This window comes from Ambystoma mexicanum, chromosome 7q (genome assembly GCF_040938575.1).
Source record: "Ambystoma mexicanum isolate Mex_15411 chromosome 7q, UKY_AmexF1_1, whole genome shotgun sequence".
In the NCBI taxonomy this organism is placed as follows: domain Eukaryota; kingdom Metazoa; phylum Chordata; class Amphibia; order Caudata; family Ambystomatidae; genus Ambystoma; species Ambystoma mexicanum.
Window position 1 is genome coordinate 563,510,870 of NC_090941.1, and position 23,073 is coordinate 563,533,942.

The 23,073-nt window shown below is 47.1% G+C and overlaps 1 protein-coding gene across 2 annotated transcripts in view; it reads left to right on the plus strand.

The window, feature by feature from the left end:
- WDFY2 (WD repeat and FYVE domain containing 2) overlaps nucleotides 1–23,073 on the plus strand; it is a 1,061,998-nt gene that overhangs the window by 978,330 nt on the left and 60,595 nt on the right. For both annotated transcript variants that reach the window (XM_069640687.1, XM_069640686.1), the window contains one exon: nucleotides 21,698–21,806. In XM_069640687.1, the coding sequence (XP_069496788.1) occupies nucleotides 21,698–21,806 (109 nt within the window). The remainder of the gene's footprint in view (nucleotides 1–21,697; nucleotides 21,807–23,073) is intronic.

Consider the following 23,073-nt stretch of genomic DNA (forward strand, 5'->3'; position numbering starts at 1 on the left):
AGACGCAATAAAGGCCTTTGACTCGGTCAAATGGCCATGTTTGTTGGCGGCCCTGGCTGGCTATGGGATGGGTCCTGGATACTTACAGTGGGCCAAAATGTTATACAGTGAACCGCTAGCCAGAGTTAAAACTTGAGCAGTGGTCAGAAAGGTGACAACTCTGTAAGGGCACCAGACAAGGTTGCCCGTGGTCCCATATGCTCTACATATTGGCTCTGGAACCCTTAGCGATCTACTTGAGGCAACAGTATGACACAATAGGCATCGCGGTAGGGAGTGAACGACACCTGATATCCTTATATGGAGATGATGTGCTGTTGTATCTGCGACACCCGGAGGAAAACCTCCAATATATTTTGGAAGTTATGGAAAGATATGCGGGGATGTCAGGTATAGCAGTGAACCCTCAGAAGTCCAGCATGTTCCCATTAGGCAGATATAAAGGGATCCCTTTGAAACAACTGCCGGTGTTACAGATACCATGGGTAGTTGGCACATTTCGCTATCTAGGGATAGATATATACCACACAGTGGAAGAAGAGCATAGGTGCAACACTGAGGTAGCCATTAAGAAAATCGAAAATTGTATGAGGGTCTCGGTAAAGCTGCCTTTAGCAATGATGGGGCTTGGGGCGATGTTGAAGATGTTGGTCCTGCCTAGGCTTCTGCACTACTTTGGGAACATCCCGTATTGGATACCAAAGAAGTTCTTCATTAGATTGGACAGCATGTGTAGGGACTTCCTGTGACACGGAACACAGAACGAGAGTGGCTCTCTGGAAGCTACAGAATTTTTATGAGAGAGGGGGTATTAAACTGCCTAATTATGAAGTCTACTATGTAGCATGCCAGCTGTAATACGTGGCCAAATGGGTCTCTGAGGAGAACACCTCGGAATCCAGGTTGTTTAGTCAAGATTGCACCCCATTTTACTTAAGAGAAATTATGTGGCTGCCCAAGGCAGAGGTGGAGGGGCGTCCCAAGGTGATGGTGCTTGGATGGAGGATGTGGCACAGGGCCTGCCAAATGATAGAGAACCCGTTCCCGTGTTCCACTCAAGTACCACTGGTTGCACTAGCGGGTGGAGAAAAGCAATTACGGATGATAATATGAAACCATTGGGAAGCGGTTGGGATAAAGACCGTGGGAGATATATGGCGAGAGGGGACCATAATAGATTTCGAGATGTTGAGGGAGGAAACCGGGTTACATACAGGCCAGTATATCACGTACCATAAAATGGTGCAGAGAATTAAGAAAACTTGGCCTGAATTGGTACTGGAGGAAGAACCAGATGCTACTATAGACTTAATATATGACATAGCAGAGGGGGGGCACGAGATATCTAGAATATACGAGATGGTGATGTCCAATTGAGACAAGATTGGGAAGGAGAAGTGGGAGCCCCAATGGATGATCAGGTGTGGGAAGGAGCCCAGGGGTATCATAGGAAGGTGTCGAGGAATGCTAGACTAAAGCAGATACAGCTGTATATCACACATAGAGCATATATGACACCCCAAAGGATATCTAGGTTTAAAAATGCAGGACGGCAAGCATGTCCGAAGTGTGATGAAGAGAATGTGGGCATGGTGCATATGTTTTGGTCATACCCGGTTATTGAGCGCTTTCGGAGCGAAGTGGCACACGAGCTAGTAGAAAGAGGTATTAAGATCGTTGTGGATACAGTGTGGGCCTGCTTGTTAGGGGGGTTCCCTAGGCCACAGAAACTTAAGCATGTGAGCAAACTAAAGGACCTGTCATATGCACTTACAAAGAGAAGAATTGCTATGGGATGGAAGACATGCCACAAACCACGAGTGGAGGTATGGTGGAAGGATTTGCAGAAATGGCCGGACGCAGAAACTGTGGTATGGCAGGAAGCTAGCAATGTAGGCGGGGAGGAGGAGACTGAGACCCTGATGGCCTGGAAATTATTAATAGCAGAATTATTTGGGTCAATGTGTGACCCAATGGAACCTGGAAGAGAACACCCTGGCGCAAGACGCGGGAACAGAGCATTAGAGGAAATGGGCTCGTAACGGGGGGTGGGATATGGGAAGCAGTGAACACAATCAAGCGATGTATAATTGAAATGTTATTGTATGCACTGCAAGTTTGGTTTGTATGGTTTGTTAAATAACTAATAAAAAACATTTTTTTTAAAAATGTGTGGGAGGAGGGCCTGGCCCTCATGAAGAACACTTGCACGGCTCCAGCCAAACGGGATAGGCTGGAGAAATGCCAGAATCTCGACCCAAGTGCCTGAGGTCGCAACCATTGCCAGATACGGTGGTATCAGCGGCTGCGAGGAAACGGTCGGCTAAACCTTCAAGTTGGCCAACGCACTGACGATCCTAGCCAGGTATGACAGGGAGCTGTGGTATAAGCTGGGTCCGATTCTGGAGTTCCTCCCCGACAATAAGAAGATGGAGGCAATTGCTCTCTTCCAAGAAGGTGAGGTAGCATCTGATCACCCCATCACAGTAGTGTTGGACATCACCGACACAGGGTTATGGCAGATTGGGAACAGTGTCTGCCTTCATCGCCAAGGCTGGATGAAGGCCACAAATTTCCGCCAGGAGGTCCAAGCGAAGGTACTGAACATGCCCTTTGAGGGAGATAACCTTTTTGGGAAAGTCGTTCACGAGTCCCTGCAGGCCATCAAGGCGGATACAGAGACGGCCCATTCCCTGGCCACCATCCAGCAGCACCACTCTTCTTTTCACTCCTCCAGAGGAAAGTCAAGCGGGTCTTCCAAAGGTTTCCAAAGGTTTCTCCTCATTGTAACACCAGCCTTCCAGATCCATGACTCAGGAAGCCACAGGAGGCCTGATCTGACCAGAATGCCGGGCCCCCACCAGTGCACCCCAGTGGGAGACCGGCTGACGAAGTTCGTCAGCGAGTGGAAAAAGATCACCACCAACAGATGGGTGCTGGATGCTCTCACCCAAGGACATACCCTGGAGTTTCAGCGCAGGTGTCCGTGGATCCCTCCAGTGGCCTGTCAGGAGCAGCACATCCCTCAGCTCCTGGAGGAGGTACAGGCCATGCTGCGAAAAGGGGCGATAGAGCTAGTTCCCCAGCCACTCCTGGGCTCCGGAGTCTATTCCAGATACTTTTGGGTCAGAAAAAAGACAGGGGGCTGGAGGCCTATTCTAGACCTACGACGTCTGAACAAATACTTCAAGTCCCAAAATTCAGAATGGTCACATTGCAAAACATGCTCGGCCAACTGGAAAAAGGAAACTTCTTGACATTACTGGACCTGGAGGACACCTACTTCCATGTCCCCATTCACAGGAAACACTGAAAGTGCCTATGCTTTGTAGTGCAGGGACAGCACTATTAGTTGAAGGCCCTACCGTTTGACTTGAAGTTGGCCCCCTGAATGTTCACGAAGTTCCTGGCACCAGTGCCGGCCCATCTACGCCTACAGGGCATACACGTATACCCATACCTGGATGACAGGCTGATTTGTGCCCGTTCGCAGGAGCTGGCCTAAGGACACACAGAGACGACCGTCCAGCTATTAACTATTCTGGGTTTCTCCGTCAACTATCCGAAGTCCTGCTTGATGCCACCACAGAACGCGCTGTTCCTAGGCGCCAGGATCAATGTGGTGTCTTGCCAGGTAACTCCTTCGAGAGGAGAGCAGCCATTCTGGGGAATGTGCAGCGGCTGTCGATGAGGATGGCTGCGGTGCGAGCCATCAAGTCGTTGCTGGGTATGATGCCGTCCTGCATCTACCTCATCCGGCTCTGCAGGTTGCAGAGGCGGGCCCTCCAGGAATTCCTAGACGCCTGCTGGATACATGTGTCCAGAAGCTTCACAGACAAACTTTTGCTTTTTCACACGGACAAGCTTTTTCCAGCAGGCAATAGTATGGTGGGGCGTTTGCTCCAACATCACCCAGGCATGGGATTCCAGAACCCCCCATACCATGAGACGTTCACCACAGACGCCTCCTTAGAGGTCATGGGGAGCACACACCAGACGTCTGCACGCCAGAGGCCTGTGGTTGCCAGAGGAGAAGGATCTTCATATCAACATCCTGGAGCTACGGGCAGTGTTCTGGTCCCTCAAGTCGTCAACACTCAGTTGGGTCAGGGCGCTAGATTGGGAAGAGTGGCTCTGCCTAACATCAATGGTGACAAATTCCACTTGTACCACCTCCATCCACTGCTATGGTGGTGGAATAAGTGCTATGGGCAGAGGCATTGCTAGGGGGGGTGCTGAGGGGGCTAAAGCCCCTGGTCTCTTGGTTGTAGCCCCGGATAGAGGCCCAGGGGCTACATCCAAAAGGCTAGCTAGCCCAGGTTCCTGACAGTCTCGACATTAGCGTAGCCCTGGATCTTTTCCAGACCTAGCAACACCCCTATCTATGGGAGTCTATCACAGATGAGGAATCTGTGGGAGGACACAATCCATTAGAAGAACAAATACTTACCCCTAGTAATTTTCTTTCTACTGGATGTTCCCGCTCACGTACCCCTGCTACTGTGGGTGAATTATTGACTATACCTCTTTCAACGCCCATTTGAGTGTTATAATACTCAAGTCGGCTGTGCATAAAGAGGGAAAGACTAAGAACTGAGGCAACGGGCACAGTACATGCTATTTATACTACCAACGACATTGAGTCGCAATACAGGAATGGTAACCATCGAGGGACATCGACTCAGTGCTGCACAGCGCCCTCTGCTGTTGAATTCATTTTCAAAGACTGCGAAGCAGGATATGGCTATAAAAGTCCCTTGCTACTACTACTTGCTTTGTGAATATGGGTCCTGCTAACACGTCCTTAACTTAATAAACAGGTACAGCACTGGCAGAAACCATGCCCCCTTTATTGACATACAGAAAACGGAGCACATGCAGCAGAAGTTCATACTTCCCTGATGTACAGGAAAAGTACAATATCGGTAGTATCATAAAAAGTTACCCCATACAAGGAACAGGTACAGCACTTGTAAACAGCATTGAAGCTTCGATAACATACAGAAAAGGTACATTATGGACATCAGCAGTGCAAACTACTATCCAAGCAGGTACATGGGTAGAAGCAGTGCCAGCTTCACTCACCGGCAAACTTAAGACATTGTATAAGTGGCAGCAGAGTTCCCAAAAATATGAGCTTTCCTGTTATGCTCACCTGGCTCCCACAGGGGTGTCGATCGGACCCGGACAGCTGCAGTCTCCTTCAACGTAATGCGTAGTGCAGAGATGACTGTCTGCACTGGCCCGCCTAGTCTTGTCTACTGGACCCGAAGAAGTATTTTCCTGCAAGTGGAGACAGGGATTAACCACCTGTGGGTTTTAGTGATGGCCTCCCAACTGTTCTCGCTCTCCCCCACTGATCACCTCCGATATCCCCTTAGTAACCTCACCTTATGTTCGTAAAAGATGAGCTCACTATCCTGCGTGTCTTGCAGGGGCGCATAGATACCAGTTACTTCACTGGTTTGAAGGCTTTGGGAGAGTTCCGGTAAGTATTGACTCTGAAGTCCCTGGCTGGATTGGTAAGTATCAAGTTCAAAGAGTTCAATGTGCCCGATGTTCACTCTTGTCCCCTCAAGTTGCAACTGAGTTCGTGAGAAGGTCTCGTAGCTGCTGCTGGCGTTCAGGTAAGAGTCTGTGTTACCCAACGCTGTCCGGTAACTATTGCATGCGTTAACGTGTTCTTTTTCTCCCTCTTTACAGATGCGGCTTATGGAAATGTGGAGAGTTATGGAATAATACCGCGAGTGGTAAGTCTATGGTGGTAAGAGGTTGTATTTGTTGATTCCCTTGGCTCACCTTGTTTTTTCTTGTGTCCCCTAGGTGCCGGATTACGGCGAAGAAATGATGGAGACAGTGCCAGATCGAAAGATGCTGTGAGAAATGGTGAGTATGGCGCCGTGCTGGAGCTTGCGAAGCGATGCATGCAGGATTGATGTACCTTCCAGGTCCGGAGATGAAATGGTTCCGGAATTAGGTGAGGAATTTGAAATAAGTTTGTTTTCTAACCTTGTCCTTTTCTTCTTCTTTATTCTAGGAGCTCTGGATTCGAGGCGGGCGTGGCAGAAGACTGGATGCTGGCTGCGGGCACGCAGGCGTGGCAGAAGACTGGATGCTGGATGCAGGCACGGTGAGCGTCACGCTGCTGGATGCAGAATAACGCGAAGCATGTGCTGCTGTTCGGGTGTGGTTTAAATAGCCTCCAAAGTAGTTCCAGGTAAGAAGTTCCCTAGAGCCACGCCCGAGTAAAAAATAGTCCCTGTAACAGAATAGTCCCATCCAGGCCTCATGTAGGCTTGGACTCTTTTGCAGCATGGTCTGCATCAGGTAAGTAAAGTCTATGAGCCTGGCGCCAATGGCGCCAGGACTGATTTCTATGATGAGCCTTGCGCCTAAGGCACCAGGACTGAACCCAGACAGCCCCTAGCCGGGGCTGCTGAGGTTTAAACAAATGTCTGGATGCCTGTTCCCGGAGCTGAGGGCCTTGGTCCTGATGCCCGGGGGTAGGCATCATGACATTTCCTCACAAACGCAGCACATACAGTTACTACATGGGCAGGACCTTAAAATGCATCCCTCACAAATAGCAAAACTAGGTATTGGCTTGAAGGTTTAGAGTTAATCTTAAATCTCTGGCCAACCCTCCATACCAACGTTATTCGCCTGCCAAGCCATTACAAAAAGGGTAAAGACCCTATGCAAATGATCTGGTGGGTTGCCTGGAGCAATGGCAGATGTTCAGTTTAATTCAAAACCTTCCAGCCATCACCTCTTTTGTTTTGCTTCCCTAACAAATAGAACGGGCACAGCGCAGACCGGGATAGGGCAAGCTTTCCTCCAGCAGGTGCAGTATGGACAGGGCTAATGCAACCTTGCATCAATATCCATCAGGTACAGCTAGCTCAGAGCCAATGAAAACCTTTTACAAAAAGTATCCCTCACAAATGAGTCCAGGTCCAGTGCAAACATTGCTCAGGATCAGATACAGCATGTGCAGGGCGAGGTCACGCTTAACTCACAAACAGGTACAACATGGGCAGAGCCACTGCAAGTCCTTTGTAACTGGATATTGGTAATGTATTCCAGGGCATTTCCCTTGCAAACTTGCACAAGTACATCATTAGCTGATAGAGCAAGGCTGTCTGGTTTTGCAAGATTTTCACTTCTACTGTCAGAAGTAGAGGCAGAAGATAGATATGTTTCAAGTGTTCACCTACAATGAGGTTCAAAATATAAAGTGTCAAGCTATTTTTCAAATGTAACTAAGGTGGTCTAGATGATAGTGGCCAAAGGAACCATACTGTAAAATGTTACCAATATGTTGGTCTCCAAAGTGAGAATGAGACACATTTTTCTGTTCTTTTTTTTAAAGATCTAGAATAGGGACCTCCCTTTTTGCTCTCAAGAGTGTACTTGTCCCAAATGAGTGTTCCACAGGTAATACGAACGTCCAATATCTGTGGTAAAAGGTCCCAAAACAATCTTCCAGTGTTCAAAACAAATATATCTTATATAAATCTTCTCAAGGAGGTAGTGTCTTCTCCTCCCATACTATCTGTAAAAAGGGTGGTTGATTCCTTTTTCCATGTTGTCCAATATTTTTCTGCTGACCCATGGCTCTCGGGAAGACTAGTGCTTCGGTAGTTTGCCCGACCTTTGTCTCCGAAATTGTTTGCTCGCGATTTTGTTTGCCAAGAGATCTCAACGGCCTGGGTGAGGTTCGATTGAGAAGCATGACTCTACTCCTGGCTGCCCACTTCGTCCTTGAATACTTTCTCCAGGATCCACGTCCCTTCTCCTGCCTCTTCCTGTTCTCTGTTGTAATGCTGCTGTCTCAAACCTCCTCCCGCCTCTACACTGTCCACTTGACCAACATGGTGCTCAGGAACTTCCCTATCCTGGTTGCTCTCTTCTGTCTGCCTTGAATAGTCAATCATTATCCCATTGTCTAGGTTTTTTTCTTTCCTCTGATACAGTCTCCCGACTTCTTTGTTCGAATCACTCTCGGTCTTTGGCTGTCCTCCTCCAGTTTTCCTTTTCCATCCCTACTTGCCCTATAGCTGATATCACTTACCATTAGCCTCCCCAACAATCTTTTTTTCTTTATTGATCACCTTCTCAATGCTTTCTGTCAGTAACAATCCTGCATTCTTTTCTGCTGTGTCTCTTTTCCTTCGAAGAGAGTACCCCTTGCTTCGCTTGCTAAGAATGTAGTCTTCGGTCTTCAAGTTCACGCTGTCTTCTACTTGTCCTTTTTAGGACAGCCAGCCCCCAGTTGGAACTGGTTCCAGGCAGACACACCAGAAGACAACGAACATCAGAGTTTGAGTCATCCCCAGTTTCCAGTCCTCACAGACACACTGGAGCCTTGGCAGGCTTCACAAAGGATTCCTGCTGAAGACAAAGGTCCAGCTAGGACTTTTCTCAAATAACACAGCAGAAGAAGGGTCAAGAAGGGACAAGCAAACAAGAAATGCCAAAAAAGAATACAGTTACCATTTTGGTTCAGTAGTGACCCTTCTGTAAATTACCACGACTGTGAGAACTGCCTGGGAGTAAAATTGCACAAAGGTAAGTAGGATAAGACCACTGCCACCAGCCATTTAGATTAGCTTGTCACTGGAACCAAACAGTTACAGGAGCAGTGAGAAAGGAGATATATTGTAACTCCTCTGAACTCCACATAATGTGGGGTGTGCTACTGTTCTCATAATATAAAAGATAGGAAGGATACAAATATCCCCCTATAACAGAAAATAAAAAGGGAATCCCAAAGGTCTCCCAGCAACACTGCCAAGAGAGTGCTGTGTGGTGCAAAAGTCAAAATGCAGATGCCATAAAACTTGGAAGAAGTATAACTCCAAGAAAAGTGTGTAAAAAGAAATACAAAGCATCCCAAAAGATAGGGGAAAAGGATGAGTGAGTGTGGTAAAAGGTTCCCACTTACTCAGGGGAACAGACCAAAAATCCAAAAGTCCAGCAACATGTGCTGGGAGACTCACATTTGGAGTATATTGTGCATAAAAATCAAAATCTACCCTAACAGCTTCTAAGCATATTGATGCCCCCCCCATTATAATGATGTCCTCTGCCCATTGCTCAATGACCTTGAAAACTGTTTCACGTAATTATAATTGTTGTATATTCAGAGTATATAATGTTACCAGCGTGAGACACTTGTCCATCATCCTTGCCTTCACCAAAACCTTCCTGGTTTATTTTAATCATTACATTCTCCAAGGAAACATCTGGCTTCTGTATGATTTCCACTCCACCTTTTTTGGTTTTTGAGGATGACCAGAAGACTTGACCAATATCCTGGAGTTCCCTGGCCTTAGCCATACTTTTGCTGTTATTATAATTATAATTCTTATTCATTCCCTTCCCCACCCCAACGTCGACCCGACCTCGACGACGGCTGGAGAAGTCATCGACCGTCGACTGCTGCAACGACGGATCTGGGCCTCGGAAGGCCGCTGGCCTCGGCCCGGGCCTAGTAGGCCGCTGGCCTCGGCCCTTACAAGTAGGGAGAGTGGGGGGTGGTACATACTCTTCACTCTTGATATATAGTTACATTTTATATATTCCTACACTTAGCAGCCCGCTGCCTTAAGGTGCGTATGGAGGGTACCCCTTTTCAATTCTGCCCCAAGTGCAATCGCAAATACCCTTGGGTCGACAGGCACGCCACGTGCAATCTCTGCTTGCCGAGGGATCACCCCGAAGCGAACTGCAGAGCGTGTAGTAGGTTTAAACCTAAGACACTTAAGGACCGTTCGACAAAGCGTTGGGCCCACCACGCCAGGCAGGAGGCCATGGCAGCGGAGGGCGCCTTCAGCGATGGCAGCGACGCCGTACTTTCGGACGGCGAGGGCATTATGGCGTCGAAAGACAGCCGGCGAGCGCAGGTCCCCGACCTCGGAAGGTCGTCCGGCAGGGCGGCTATGGGGAAGACCCCCGGCGACGCAAGCGCTACACACCTAACACACACTAAACACACTAAGACCAACCGGACCTCGACGACGTCGACTTCCCGGAAAGAGGCACAAAAAGAACGGTCCGACTCGGTGTCCTCTGGGCGCTCTCGATCGAGATCACCTCACGACGCAAGGCAATCATCCACTCTTGCCAAGAGTGCCTCGCTACACACATTAACGGAAGTTCGATCGTCGGGAGACGAAGACGACTTCCACCCCCGGGCCGCGCTCCAAGATACCGAGACCGCGGTTAACACCAGTGAGGCACCACGCCCGAAGCACACAGATACCTCTCCAGACCCTCGGCGCCAGGCGTCGAAAGTCTCTGGGGCCTCCAAGGGACAGGGAAAACATTTTTCCACGCACGGGGAGGGGGGGAAACAGCGGAAAGCACAGCCTTCCACTCCTGTAAAGCCATCCTCTCACCCTAGGCAGACAAGCAAACACAAGTCTACCCTTGAAAAGTCCCATAAATCAGCACCTACTAAAGTAATACCCTGTTCCAGGGAATGGTCCAGTGAAGACATAGACAGGGTTATGTCTAGGATGTCTTCCTTGGCTGATTTTTATGATAAGAACCCAGAACATTTTCTTTCATATAACCCTCAAGGGGCCACACCCTCAGGCTCCTCCGATCCTATCCCGCTAAGTAAAAAGCCCCGGTTCGAAAGACCTGAACCCTTCGAGGTTCAGCCTTACTCCACTCCATATTCTACTCCACTCCCCAGTTACCAGGGACAAGTTTTCCCTGAAGAGGACCAGGAGTTTAAAATTATGGAAGGACAGACCGGGACAGATTACTATGCAGAGGATGAGGACCTGGAGGAGGGAGAAGATGAGCAGGAAATTTACAGAATAGATTCCCCAGTACAAAGCGAAGCCCCAGTTACCGACTCTCCAGTTGATAACCAGCCCCTCCTTAACGAGGTTCTCGCTCGAGCAGCGGAACATTTCCACATCGACACCCACGGTGTACAGGAGGAAAGGGACTTCGCGGAGGAGTTTGTAGGAGAGAGGAGACCGGTCGCTCAGACCATCCCTATCCTCAAATCCATCCAACGAAGAATAGATCCTTCCCTGGTGAACCCTAACCTCACCAGAGCTGTCAACCCCAGAATTGAAAAGATTTTCCGGGCAGCCCAGTCTGACCCTCTGTATATAAGGGGACATCTTAAACCAGATTCCCTAGTGGTTACCAACACTAGAAAAAGGGCTGGCACGCCCTTATCTTCATCAGAAGCTCCTCCCGACAAGGAGAGCAAAAAACTTTACGGGTTTGGCAGGAAGGTAGCCTCAACGTCCGCCTACCAAGCAAGGATTGCGAATTCCACCACCCTGTTGGCTAGTTACAATTGCCATCAATGGGAAGAAGTCGCGGCGCTCATTGCCTCTGCTCCAGAACCGTTAAAGGGCCAGCTGGCTCGGATCTCGGCAGAGGGGAGAGCCGTGTCTGGTTGCATTTTAAAAGCAACTTTCGACGCCGCTGACAACGCAGGGAGATTGATAGCAGAAGGTACTGTTATCAAGAGACATGCGTGGTTACGGCAGTCGGGATTCAAGACAGAAACCCAGGCTTCTTTAATAGACAAGCCAGTGGAACCCGACCTATTGTTTGGGAAAGCGGTCGAAGACGCACTTAAAAATGCCAAAGATGAATATGAGACTCTCAAATCCCTTGGCCAGCTTACCAACAAACCCCCTAACCAGAGGGGGAACAGTAATTTTCGTCGCCCACGCGGCCAAAATTCACAAAAAGGCAACTATGCCCAGGGACAGGGTACACAATGGAATAACAACCAGCAGTCTACCCAGAGTTACGGCAGGGGTAACAAGAGAGGTCGTGGAAGAGGCAGAGGCAGCCCCAACAAGGGAGGTGGCACGCCTCCACCAAAACAGTGACGCTCAGTTCAGGGTCCCTTGTCACGCAACCCCAGTAGGGGGACGCATTTCCACCTTCACCCAGGCTTGGGAAGGGATCACCTCAGACAGATGGGTGCTGTCAACAGTATCCGCAGGATATTGTATAGAACTACTGCAGCGTCCCCGGAACCATCCTCCACGACAAAGAGTGCACTCCCTAGAGCATCAAAGGATCCTTCTCGAGGAGATCGCCATTCTGCTAGAAAAGGACGCGATAGAACTCGTCCCAGGACACCAGGTAAACAAGGGTATCTATTCAACTTACTTCCTTGTGCCAAAGAAAGATTTGACAATGCGCCCAGTATTGGACTTACGGCCTGCCAACAAGTATGTCAAGCCCCAAAAATTCCGTATGACCACGCTACAAGAGGTAATCCCCCTCCTAAAAAAGGGGGATTACATGGCAACCTTGGATATGAAAGATGCTTATTTTCATATTTCCATGCTCCCAGCGCACAGAAAATACTTGCGCTTCAAGGTGGACAGTCGCCACTACCAATTCAAGGTACTGCCCTTCGGGATAGCTTCAGCACCAAGGGTATTCACCAAGGTACTGGCGGTGGCGGCTGCACACCTACGCAGGGAGGGAATCCCGGTGTACCCTTATCTGGACGACTGGCTCATAACGGGGGAAACCCCAGGAATTTGCAGGTCAAACATTCAGAGGACTATCGACCTCCTCCACGAATTAGGCTTCTCTATCAACGAGAAAAAGTCAAGTCTGGTGCCAAGCACCTCAAAACAGTTTCTAGGAGCTATCCTAGATACTCAGAAAGGATTGACCTTCCCTTCGGAAGAGAGAATTCGGAATATACTTCTGCAAATTCCGCATTATCAGTCAGGTCAACAGATAACAGTACGCAAAGCTATGCGGTTACTGGGCATGATGGCGTCATGCATTTACCTGGTCCCCCACGCGCGTCTGCGCATGCGTCCCATGCAGGAATGGTTGGCGAAACAGTGGTCTCAGGCAAGTGGTCATTGGGACGATCTAGTGGTCGTTTCGCCAACACTCGTACAGAGCCTACACTGGTGGACAAGAGAGAATCTCGCAAAGGGGAAACCCTTTTACGATCCCGAAGTACAAGCCGTGGTGACTACAGATGCATGCCTGACTGGGTGGGGAGCTCACCATCTCCACCACACAGCTCAGGGTCTCTGGTCTCACTCAGTAGCCAAGAACCACATCAATCTGCTAGAGCTTCTGGCAGTATTCCGAGCGCTAAAGGCGTTCGAGCCCCATCTACTGAACTTGTCGGTGCAGATCAGGACGGACAGCACGACAGCCATGTTCTATCTGAACAAGCAAGGGGGGACTCGTTCGCCAAATCTGTCCAAGCTTGCCCAGAAAATATGGATATGGGCACTCAGACGGAACATCTTCCTGTCATCACAACATGTTCCAGGGGAGCTCAATTCCCTAGCGGATGCTCTAAGCAGAGACTCCCTCCCAGAAGAACACGAATGGGTCCTTCACAGAGACGTAGTAGAAGATCTCTTCCCTCAGTGGGGTTTCCCCACTATAGACCTATTCGCCACAAGCAAAAACAAACCATGCCCAGGATTTGCATCCAGGTTCCCCCAGCCGGACTCCCAAGGGAATGCCCTGTGGATGAACTGGTCAGGGATGTTTGCGTACGCTTTTCCACCAACTCCTCTCATCAGGAAGGTGGTGTACAAGATGAACAAGGAATCGATGACGCTCATCCTAGTTGCTCCCATGTGGGCGAGACAACCATGGTTTCCACACCTACGCAGGATGGCGGTGTGCGAGCCCATCAGACTCCCAGCCTGGTACAACCTACTGTCCCAGCAACAGGGTCAAACAGTGCATCAGGAACCCAACTCTATGAACCTAGCAGCATGGCTCCTGAAGTCATAGAGTTTGGACATCTCAAATTACCACAGAGGTGTATGGACATTCTAAAGGAGTCCAGGAAACCAAATACAAGGCACTGTTACTTTGAAAAGTGGAAAAGATTCGTTATCTGGTGCCAGAATAAACAAATCAACCCGGTTGATTGCACTCCTTCCAACGTTGTGACATACATGCTCCACCTGCTGGATGCAGGGTTGGTTTTTAACTCGCTGAAAGTACACCTGGCAGCCCTCTCGGCTTACACCACATCCCATAACAAGGTCTCGTGGTGGAAAGTACCAGTGGTTAAAGCCTTCATGGAAGGAGTAAAGAGACTTCACCCTCCTATTTCGAACCCACCGCCAGGATGGGACCTCAACGTGGTGCTAGCTAAGCTCATGGGACCCCCATTCGAACCCATGCATAAAAGTAGTCTCAAACACCTGACTTATAAAACGGCCTTCTTAGTAGCCATTACCTCCATAAGAAGGGTCAGTGAAATTCAGGCTCTGTCAGTGCAGGATCCTTTCTTTACTATCCACAAAGACAAACTGGTTTTACGCACACACCCTAGGTTCTCACCTAAATTCATATCCAAGTTCCATGTAAACCAGTCCATCGAGCTTCCGGCTTTCTTCCAAAACCCGCAAAGCTCGGCTGAGGTGAAACTACACACCCTAGATGTGCGTAGGGCGGTCCTATACTATGTAAATAAAACCAGACCGCTAAGGAAAACAGATCAACTGTTTGTCTCCGTAGCTACAGGCAGAGAGGGGGATCGCGTCTCTAAGGGCGCTATCTCGAAGTGGATTATCAACTGTATACAGCTGTGTTACTCTCTTTCTGAAAAGACTCTGCCTTTTACGACAAGGGCGCACTCTACTAGAGGCATTGGTGCCACTCTGGCTTTCATTGCAAATGTTCCCCTCGACACCATTTGCAAAGCAGCTACTTGGAGCTCTATTCACACTTTTACTCAGCATTACTGCATTGACACTCATTCCAAGAAAGATACACAAGTGGGACAAGCGGTTCTAAGACACCTGTTTGCTCATGACCCTTCTCACATCCCACCTCCTTCTTCTGGTACTGCTCGCTAATCTATGCACAGCATGTGATCTAAGCAGATTCCACAAGCCTCAGAAGGGATACATTACTCACCGTAATCGTATTTCTGATGCTTGTATCTGCTTAGATTCACATGCAACCCACCCTTCCTCCCCTCCGAGAGAAGGCGCATGATTACTTGTAGTCTTACCTTTCTGTCTATCTGCTTGGATTATCTGTACTCACGCTACTCCTCATGCTTCCTCATGTCAGAAAAAATACAATCTGAGGATCCTACACGCGTGAGGGATCTTGGGTACAGTGGACGTCACACTAGGGATAGTATTACTGGCACGCCTGTGTCGACGCCCATTTTCGACTTTCGAAAAACAAACTGTAATACTCCGCAGCTTCCACTAGATGTCGGCCTATGCACAGCATGTGAATCTAAGCAGATACAAGCATCAGAAATACGATTACGGTGAGTAATGTATCCCTTACCAGCGTGAGACACTTGTCCATCATCCTTGCCTTCACCAAAACCTTTCTGGTTTATTTTAATCATTACATTCTCCAAGGAAACATCTGGCTTCTGTATGATTTCCACTCCACCTTTTTTGGTTTTTGAGGATGACCAGAAGACTTGACCAATATCCTTGCCAATCACTCCGTACTCTTCCCCTCTTTTGTAGTGTGTATCTTGCACAAAGAGTACTGATAGCTTTCTCCAAGACATCTCCCTAGGTAACCATGATTTCTTCATTGCCGATTCTAGCCCTTTTACATTCAGAGTAGCTCATTTTCCACTTTTCATTGTTTGAGATATTTGTAAAACATCAATCTAAACAATTTCACCTCTCCTTCATGTGTAAGTCGGAATGATAACTTTCACACCGAAGCGGCAGCCAAAAACTAAGTGACAGATCTGATCCCCTTCCCTCACCCATGAACAAGCTCCTCAACTAACAAAAATGTTAACATATAACTTGAAAACTCATTTATTTCAAACACATTCCCTACTAACATTTGAGATGCCTGGGTGGACCAGGCCACTAGGTACAAACTCCCCCTATCCTCCCTCTCTCAGACCTCTTCAGACACTGTAGTATATGTAAACCCCATTTTAATACAAAAATTAACACATCTTATTGTGCCCCCCACCCCGAGTCATTGCTTTCCACCACCCAACCTCATCATCCCAGTTTATCTATGTCATGCCCATGCATCCGTAGTCAAGAAACCTTGGAGGTGACTGGTGGGACTTATTATCTAAAAGTACATGTAGAGTTTAAGACGTTTCCTAAACTCCGACAAGTCTGATGTTAGCTTTATGTCCAATGGCAGTGCAATCAAAGGGTGGTGGGGCCAAGGTAGCAAAAGGATTTCCCCTTGTTCGGTGTACTCTTGGACAACAAGCAATGCTTGGGTATTAGATTGAAGAAGACGAGTCAGTTTACATAACTGAATAGCTTCAGTCAAATAACAAGGAGCCTACCTATTTAGGCATTTATGTACCATGGAAAGCACTTTAAATTCAACTCTTGCTTTCACTGTAAGCCAATGCAATATCTTCCTATTGTCTGAAAATGTTGTCTGTGATTAATGCGGACAATGGTTCGAACCACGACATTTTGAACAACTTGTAATTTCTGAATGTTTTTGACAGCGGTTCCAGCAAGCAAGCTATTAAAGTAATCCAATTGTTTAAGGACAACTGCTCTAGCAATTGCTGCACAATTTCTTTCAGACAGATAAGGACGTACCTGCTGAAGCAATCTTAAATGAATGCGTGAGGGACTCACAAGCGCACTGATGTGACAGTCCATTGGTCAGTGAGGAGTCCAATGTTACACCTAGGTTCTTAACGTTCCGAAAGAGTTTTTATGGAGCACCCATCCATAAAAAACTGGTTATAATCTTTTTTTATCCTTGCCAATTTCCGTGCCGACACCACCAGCATCAGCTCTGTCTTAGCGCGCCATTTAAGCACATCCTGTTGCAGCCCATCCAATAAGTCTGTAAAGGGTATTGATCTTCTCTTGATCAGAAATTAAATCGCCAGACAATTCAAATAACAGCTGCGTATCAACTGCAAAGTTAGTAAATGAAATATTATGGTCGGATAATAGATCGACAGTGGCTTCATAAAAACATTGAAAAGAGAAGGTGACAAGCAGGTGCCCTCTGGGCATCCACAGTTCATACTTCTTCCTCTGACCTTTATGCCTGTTTTGGCCTTTTTATCACAGTCCTCTTTCATCTGCAGCATTAATTTAATGAAAGCCATGTTGTGCAGCCTGTCCCTTTGCTGCGGTTCCCAGAATCATTTTGTATTCCACCCGCCTGACCCTGGTAGCACTCACTCCTGCTCTACAAGGGGTGGGTTACCAACCAACCGCTCAGTCTTTTCGGGCTTCTGTCTCTAGGCAGGTAAGCTTGGTGGAATGGGCCTTGCCTGGCTGGCACCACTGAGCCGAGCCCCGCGGTATAGAGGCCATCTCCAGAGGTGGTAGTTTAGTGGCCTCTCACCCTCTGTTGTGTTCCACGTTCCTGGTAGCGTCACAGGAGCTGATACCAGGACTTCATATTTTGGGTCCGTTACTATGCAAACATATATGTGGAGCGGTGTGGCGTAGGGTCACACGAGTATGGGGGTGTCCACTTCAGTAGGTTATTTCATCCGGGTGCAGATAGAGCCCTGGGGTTAGGCTGCCATGCCGCCTGAGCCTCATGGTAGTCTCTCCCATATACCCTTTTAATCAGATGGCAAGGGATTAAACAGCACAAATTGGAGACAGTTACTATTGTTGATTTTAAAAAATCAAAACTAAGTGCTAGATACAAAATGCAAAGAATGTTTCAGATGTTTGCTCAAGTGTAGATATTGGAACATCGTTGACACCTAGTTATGTTATCTATTAGACATGCAGATCATTTATTTCATGCTAATATCTTTTTAAATATCACCTTAAAAAAACAAAAATGCCTTTTACCGTTGTGCATAGGTTTCCATTCTCCTCATCCTCTACCCCATAAGGCAGATGGCCATAAGAGTTCAATTGCTTTCCCACAACACAATTGTGGTGGGTTTGTCTGGAATTATCTACACTCTGGCCACAATTTGGTATACTGTTAAAAAATATTGTTCCCAAATGTTCCTGAAATAAGTTTTTTTTTTAGGTCAGAAAGGGTGGTGTTAACACAACTTCTTGCCTATCCTTCAGTGCTTTTAACCCAAATAAATATACATTGTTCTAGCCACTGTGGCCCCTGTTAGAATATATTTCTAAAACTAATGAAACAGAAATTATGGTGCAAACTTTAATACTCATCCAGTTGTTTGACAGAGTTGGCATAACTTGTCTAATGCATCTGTAAAGACTGGAGGGGGGTGTCTGTACTTCTGCTCTCTATATGGTAGAGGAGAGGCACAGAAGACCCCAGCCAAGATTCTCTATTACGGTAGCAATGGACGAGCAATCAAGGCCTAGCTTCTCAGGAGGTGATGTGGGCTGGTTCTTAAGTACAGTGTAGTCCCCGAACCCCCACAAAGGAATGTCCACACACTGTATTACTGAGAACACAGTCTTTATATAATTAATATTCAAAGGTATGTACACGATCACAATAACGTACTTTGTACTCGGAAATCAACAATGATAAATATATACAATTCTAAAGTGGTACCACCAATGTTATCAAATCTCATTAAAGTGCATCAACTGTACGGTTAAAATGTCACACAGCTCAATAACGAGGAAACCAGCGATAGAGATAGGAAGGAACGCAAGTTGGTTGAAACAATAGGCAGATTTCTGGCCCCTTCCAATAGGCACAGTTCTGTGTGGAGATCCCCCCCCACCGCACCTGGGCAACCTGTAAAATAAAGATATAGCACAAGCCCAGTCCATATATTGTTCAATAGCCTTATTTCCTCCTATAATGTTTTACCCCCCCAATGTACCTGGTGGAGTAGAGTTCTTTGAAGACGCATCGAAGGATCCTTCTTGAGTGACTCCCCTTAAAGCAGGAGCCGCGGATAGTCAAGAGGCATTGAAGATGGTGAACTTGTCATCGATGGCGGCGATGAGAAGTTCAAGGGTGCCGAGACCCCGATGTCGATCCAGGCGGTGCTCGTCAGCGACGTCCTGCGAGGATGAGGTGTGCAGGGCACCTCGGCGATGGATTGTTCAGGAGCGCAAAGAGTTTCAGAAGAACTGTGGCCCAACAAGGGCGTCGAGTCGTCGAAGTCTTTGTGGCCACGGGAAACCCACCAGCGGATTCTCCTCGGCGCGTTGGTCATCCTCGACTTTCTCCGGCGGGACAAAGCGGTCGATGTTGCGGGCAAGGGAGTCCTTGGATTCAAATGTTCTTAGGCAAAGGAGCGGGCAGCTCCGGTCGTCGGCGGCACGCGTCAAGTGGTCCCCACGGCTGGGCAACACAACTTCGACGGGCCTCCAGCGGTTACACAAACCTGCGAACCCTGGTCGACGGCAATGGACTTCGACAGCGACGAAGTCCGGGTGCTTTGCTTCGTTCTCCTCAGCGGTCCCGTCTCGGGTCGGCAGCCTTTCGAGGGTCTGACTTCCAGGGAGCTTCGGCGAAGGTTAGCGGTGCTCGATGGTCCCTCGGAGCACGGGAAGAGAGCGCCTTATCAGGTCCTCTCTCGGATCAGTCCTTGACGAGTTCGGCAGCTTTCAGATTAGGTCAAAGCAAATGCAACAGCAAGTCTTCGTCTTCCAGCTGGTCGTCGAGGATCAGCAGTTCCAGTTACTCTTAAAGTGTAGACACAGCTTCTGAACGCTTCTGAACAATTTCCAGTGGTGAGAGGTCCCCAGATATACTATCTTGTCTCTCATCCACACTGCTGGGTCACTCTCAGCGGCCAATCATACAGAAGGGCATTCATGCAGTCAGTCAGCCAATCAGGCACACAGTGCATTCAGGCCATCCTCCTCCCTCTCAGACACTCACAACAAGGAATGTGGATTGGGACAAGTACCCAGCGATTCAACTCTACACACTGCATTCAGGCCAGTTTCGGGTAGGGCTGTCTCAGTCTTTGTCTCTCATACCAGGAACCAGACAGCCACAACAAGAAGTGCATATTGGTCACACTCTCCATTCACCCAGTTCCCACCCACAGTCTGGACTGGACTTCACAACAACACCATATATGGAACTTCCACCGAACAGCCAGTCAGGGGGAATGGACAGAGTCAGGGTTTCCCAGGACATTGGGAAAACAAGGTAATAGAAAGCAAAAGGCCACAGGGGCCATCTTGTTTTCCATCAGGAATCAACTGATTCCCATGGCAGGGCATGGGGATCCCCAAAATGGAGGATACTCAGCGGACTTGTCAAAGTCAGCAGGGAGCTGTCACCAGCCCATACCCTGCTCTCTAGGCCACCCACAGGTGCCCAAAAACATACACTAAGGGCACAGGGTTGTACCCCCACCCATGGGTGCCGTAAGTGTATCCCATGGGTCTGTTCACCAAACCAAAAGAGAGAGCTGCACCGCCAGGAGTCCCACATGAACTCCTGCGTGGAAAATATGACAGAACACACGATAAAAAGGCAGTAAAGGACAAGGATACGGAGGTCCTGTCCCTCCGATGCATTTCCAGCATCACAGCATCATACAGATTTAACATCCCCTTATTAGCACAAGTATAACCTATATTTAAGAATGTTGACATTCTATCCTTTAAAAACATATTTAATCCTACTCTTTCACTAAGCGTAACAACACTGTGCAATGATTACCTTTCATATTTTACCCATTGTAAAATACATCTTATGATGTAAAGGGTCCTAATTTACAAATTCCTCGTAGGGCCAGTCTATATCAGAGAGGAAATTGAATGTATCAATGATATATTAACTAATTTTCTGGCAGTGCCTCATATATTCTAATTAAACTTAAGCAATGAATGCACAGGTGAATTTTGTTAAACTAAGTACTGAGGTGATAGGCAAACACCTAAGTCAAGGGGAAGCAAAATGCGACTTCACAATGATAATTGTTTTAATTGTTGTTGTTGAACACTGGTAAATTATAATTATAATTGCAAGTGATACATTGTATCGTCTCATAGCAAATGATTATTGTAAAAAGGCCCTACTTACAAGGTCTTAAATGAAGGAAGAATGAAACTGAGAAGTTATGAGTCTGGAAATACCAACCAAAGCTGGACTATATGCTCGACGAGCAACTGCTGTTAAATATCTGTAAATTGTAATTCACACATTGTTACGTTTCAAGACCAATGATGGCTGTTAGTATACTGTGAACAGGCCTTTTTTCTTAAATTAATCGAGAATGAAATGACAATGGAATTAATATGTAATACGTAAGAATTTGTTGTTGTTTGTGTTTTTAAAGGAAAAGAATTGAAATAAGTTGTATAAAGTCAAAATATTGAAAGATTGATCTAATTCAGCTAAATCAATAAAATAAAAAAAATCTAATTAATTGGGGTGAAGGCATTTTTCATGAAATACTTTTTAAAATTTAGCATGTTGTTTTATTGCATTCCTACTCAATTTATTTTCATGATCTGTAATTCAGCACCTAGAGTAATATGCTCTGTGACACCAGCTAAGGACCAACCTACCTGCTTTCTAAAATATTTCAACATAACTGCAGGGTAAATAATGTAGAAAAGAGTAGTCTGTGTATCAAAAATGCCTGCATTTGGCCCATCTTAATAAATGCTGAAAGACATTCTTTAAAAAACACTCCCACTTTATCAAAGTGATTTCTATATTCCCGTTTTAGAGTGCTTATGTATTTAAGACTTATTCATGTCTGTTTTTGAGACCTTGAAAGTAAGCCTTGCTCTGACCCCACTAATTCTTACCTATGTAATGTTGTTTTCTTTTTCTACAGACGAGCACCAACTGCTTCCTTCCATGACAGTAAACACACAATTGTCCATGTGCATTTTGATGCAACCAGGGTGTGGTTATTGACTTGTGGGACTGACAGGGTTATAAAGGTAAAAAAAACGGTTTAAATTCTGTTTATGTGCAATCAAAAGTTAATAATCGTCTGTTATCAATGATTGTAAAAGTTGCATTCTCCTATATTCTTTGGGAACCTCGTACTAACTAGCTCTTGTGGGAGCCCCACCAATGTCATCACTAATGCATCCCAAAAGGTATAGGGCCTCATTACAAGTCAGCCAGTCCAGAAACTACGGTGGCGATAAATCCACCACCATTGTTGTTTCCGGACCGGCTGATTGAGTCCTGCAGGCGGGAGGTGTCTGACCTGAAGGGAGTAACACCACTCGCCTGCTGGCGGACATGGAAACACTGTCTCTGTCCTAGACGGAACAGGTGTTTCCATGGTCCCCATCCCCATGGAGTCCTATGGGACTCCATGGGAATGAGGATTTACAGAATTCCGCCTCCAGAATTACCGGGTCACTGGGGTTGTAATGCCTCGGTGATTCCGGCAATCACAGAGCCGGAATGGTATTACGGGGCTGGTGTCAGCCTGCCGGTTTTTCCGGCACGGCTACCGCCGGACTCGTAATGAGGCCCATAGTATTGGTAAACATTTACAAGCTTAACATTTTTTTATGTAGATATCATTCTCTTTTTACAGAACATGCCAACCCAATTTAAAACAAATGTATCTCACCTTCACACATGAACACTTCATCATTTGTTTTAACAAAGCACACAAAAAGAAGTCATAATGCTCACATGAATGCAAACTGTGGTGTGCAATGCACCGCAAACTCCTGAACCCCACCCTCTATTCTGAAAAGTCTTATGAGCAAAACAACCTCTGACTATGCCGATTTGAAGGGAGGAATAACATTTCGTAGTGTGTTGCTCTCGCTTTTCCCTCCCATGTTTCTCCCATAGCTTGTCTTCTCCCTTTCCCTAATGCACTCTCCCCTACAACTCTCCCATAAAGACACAGTTTAGGTTACTTTCTTGAACCCTCCCTTTCCTCAAGATATGTCCATGAGCAGTGGTCGTGTCCTTTTCCTCACACTGTCCAGTAACACTCCCCTGGTTTTCCTGATGGTATCTAACATTCTGCTGGCCAGGCAATCTTTCTTAAAAACAATTCAAATCGTTTAGTTGAATAAATTCCCATTTTCCCTGTGGACTTAATTTCATTTTTCCATGTCTGTGCATATTACTTCCGTTTTAATGTAGGCCCACCACTTTTTTGGGAGGGGTTGATATTCCTGCCAACCAATTGAACAGCCTCAGCAGTGCCGCTCCTGTATGTATTTCTAAAGA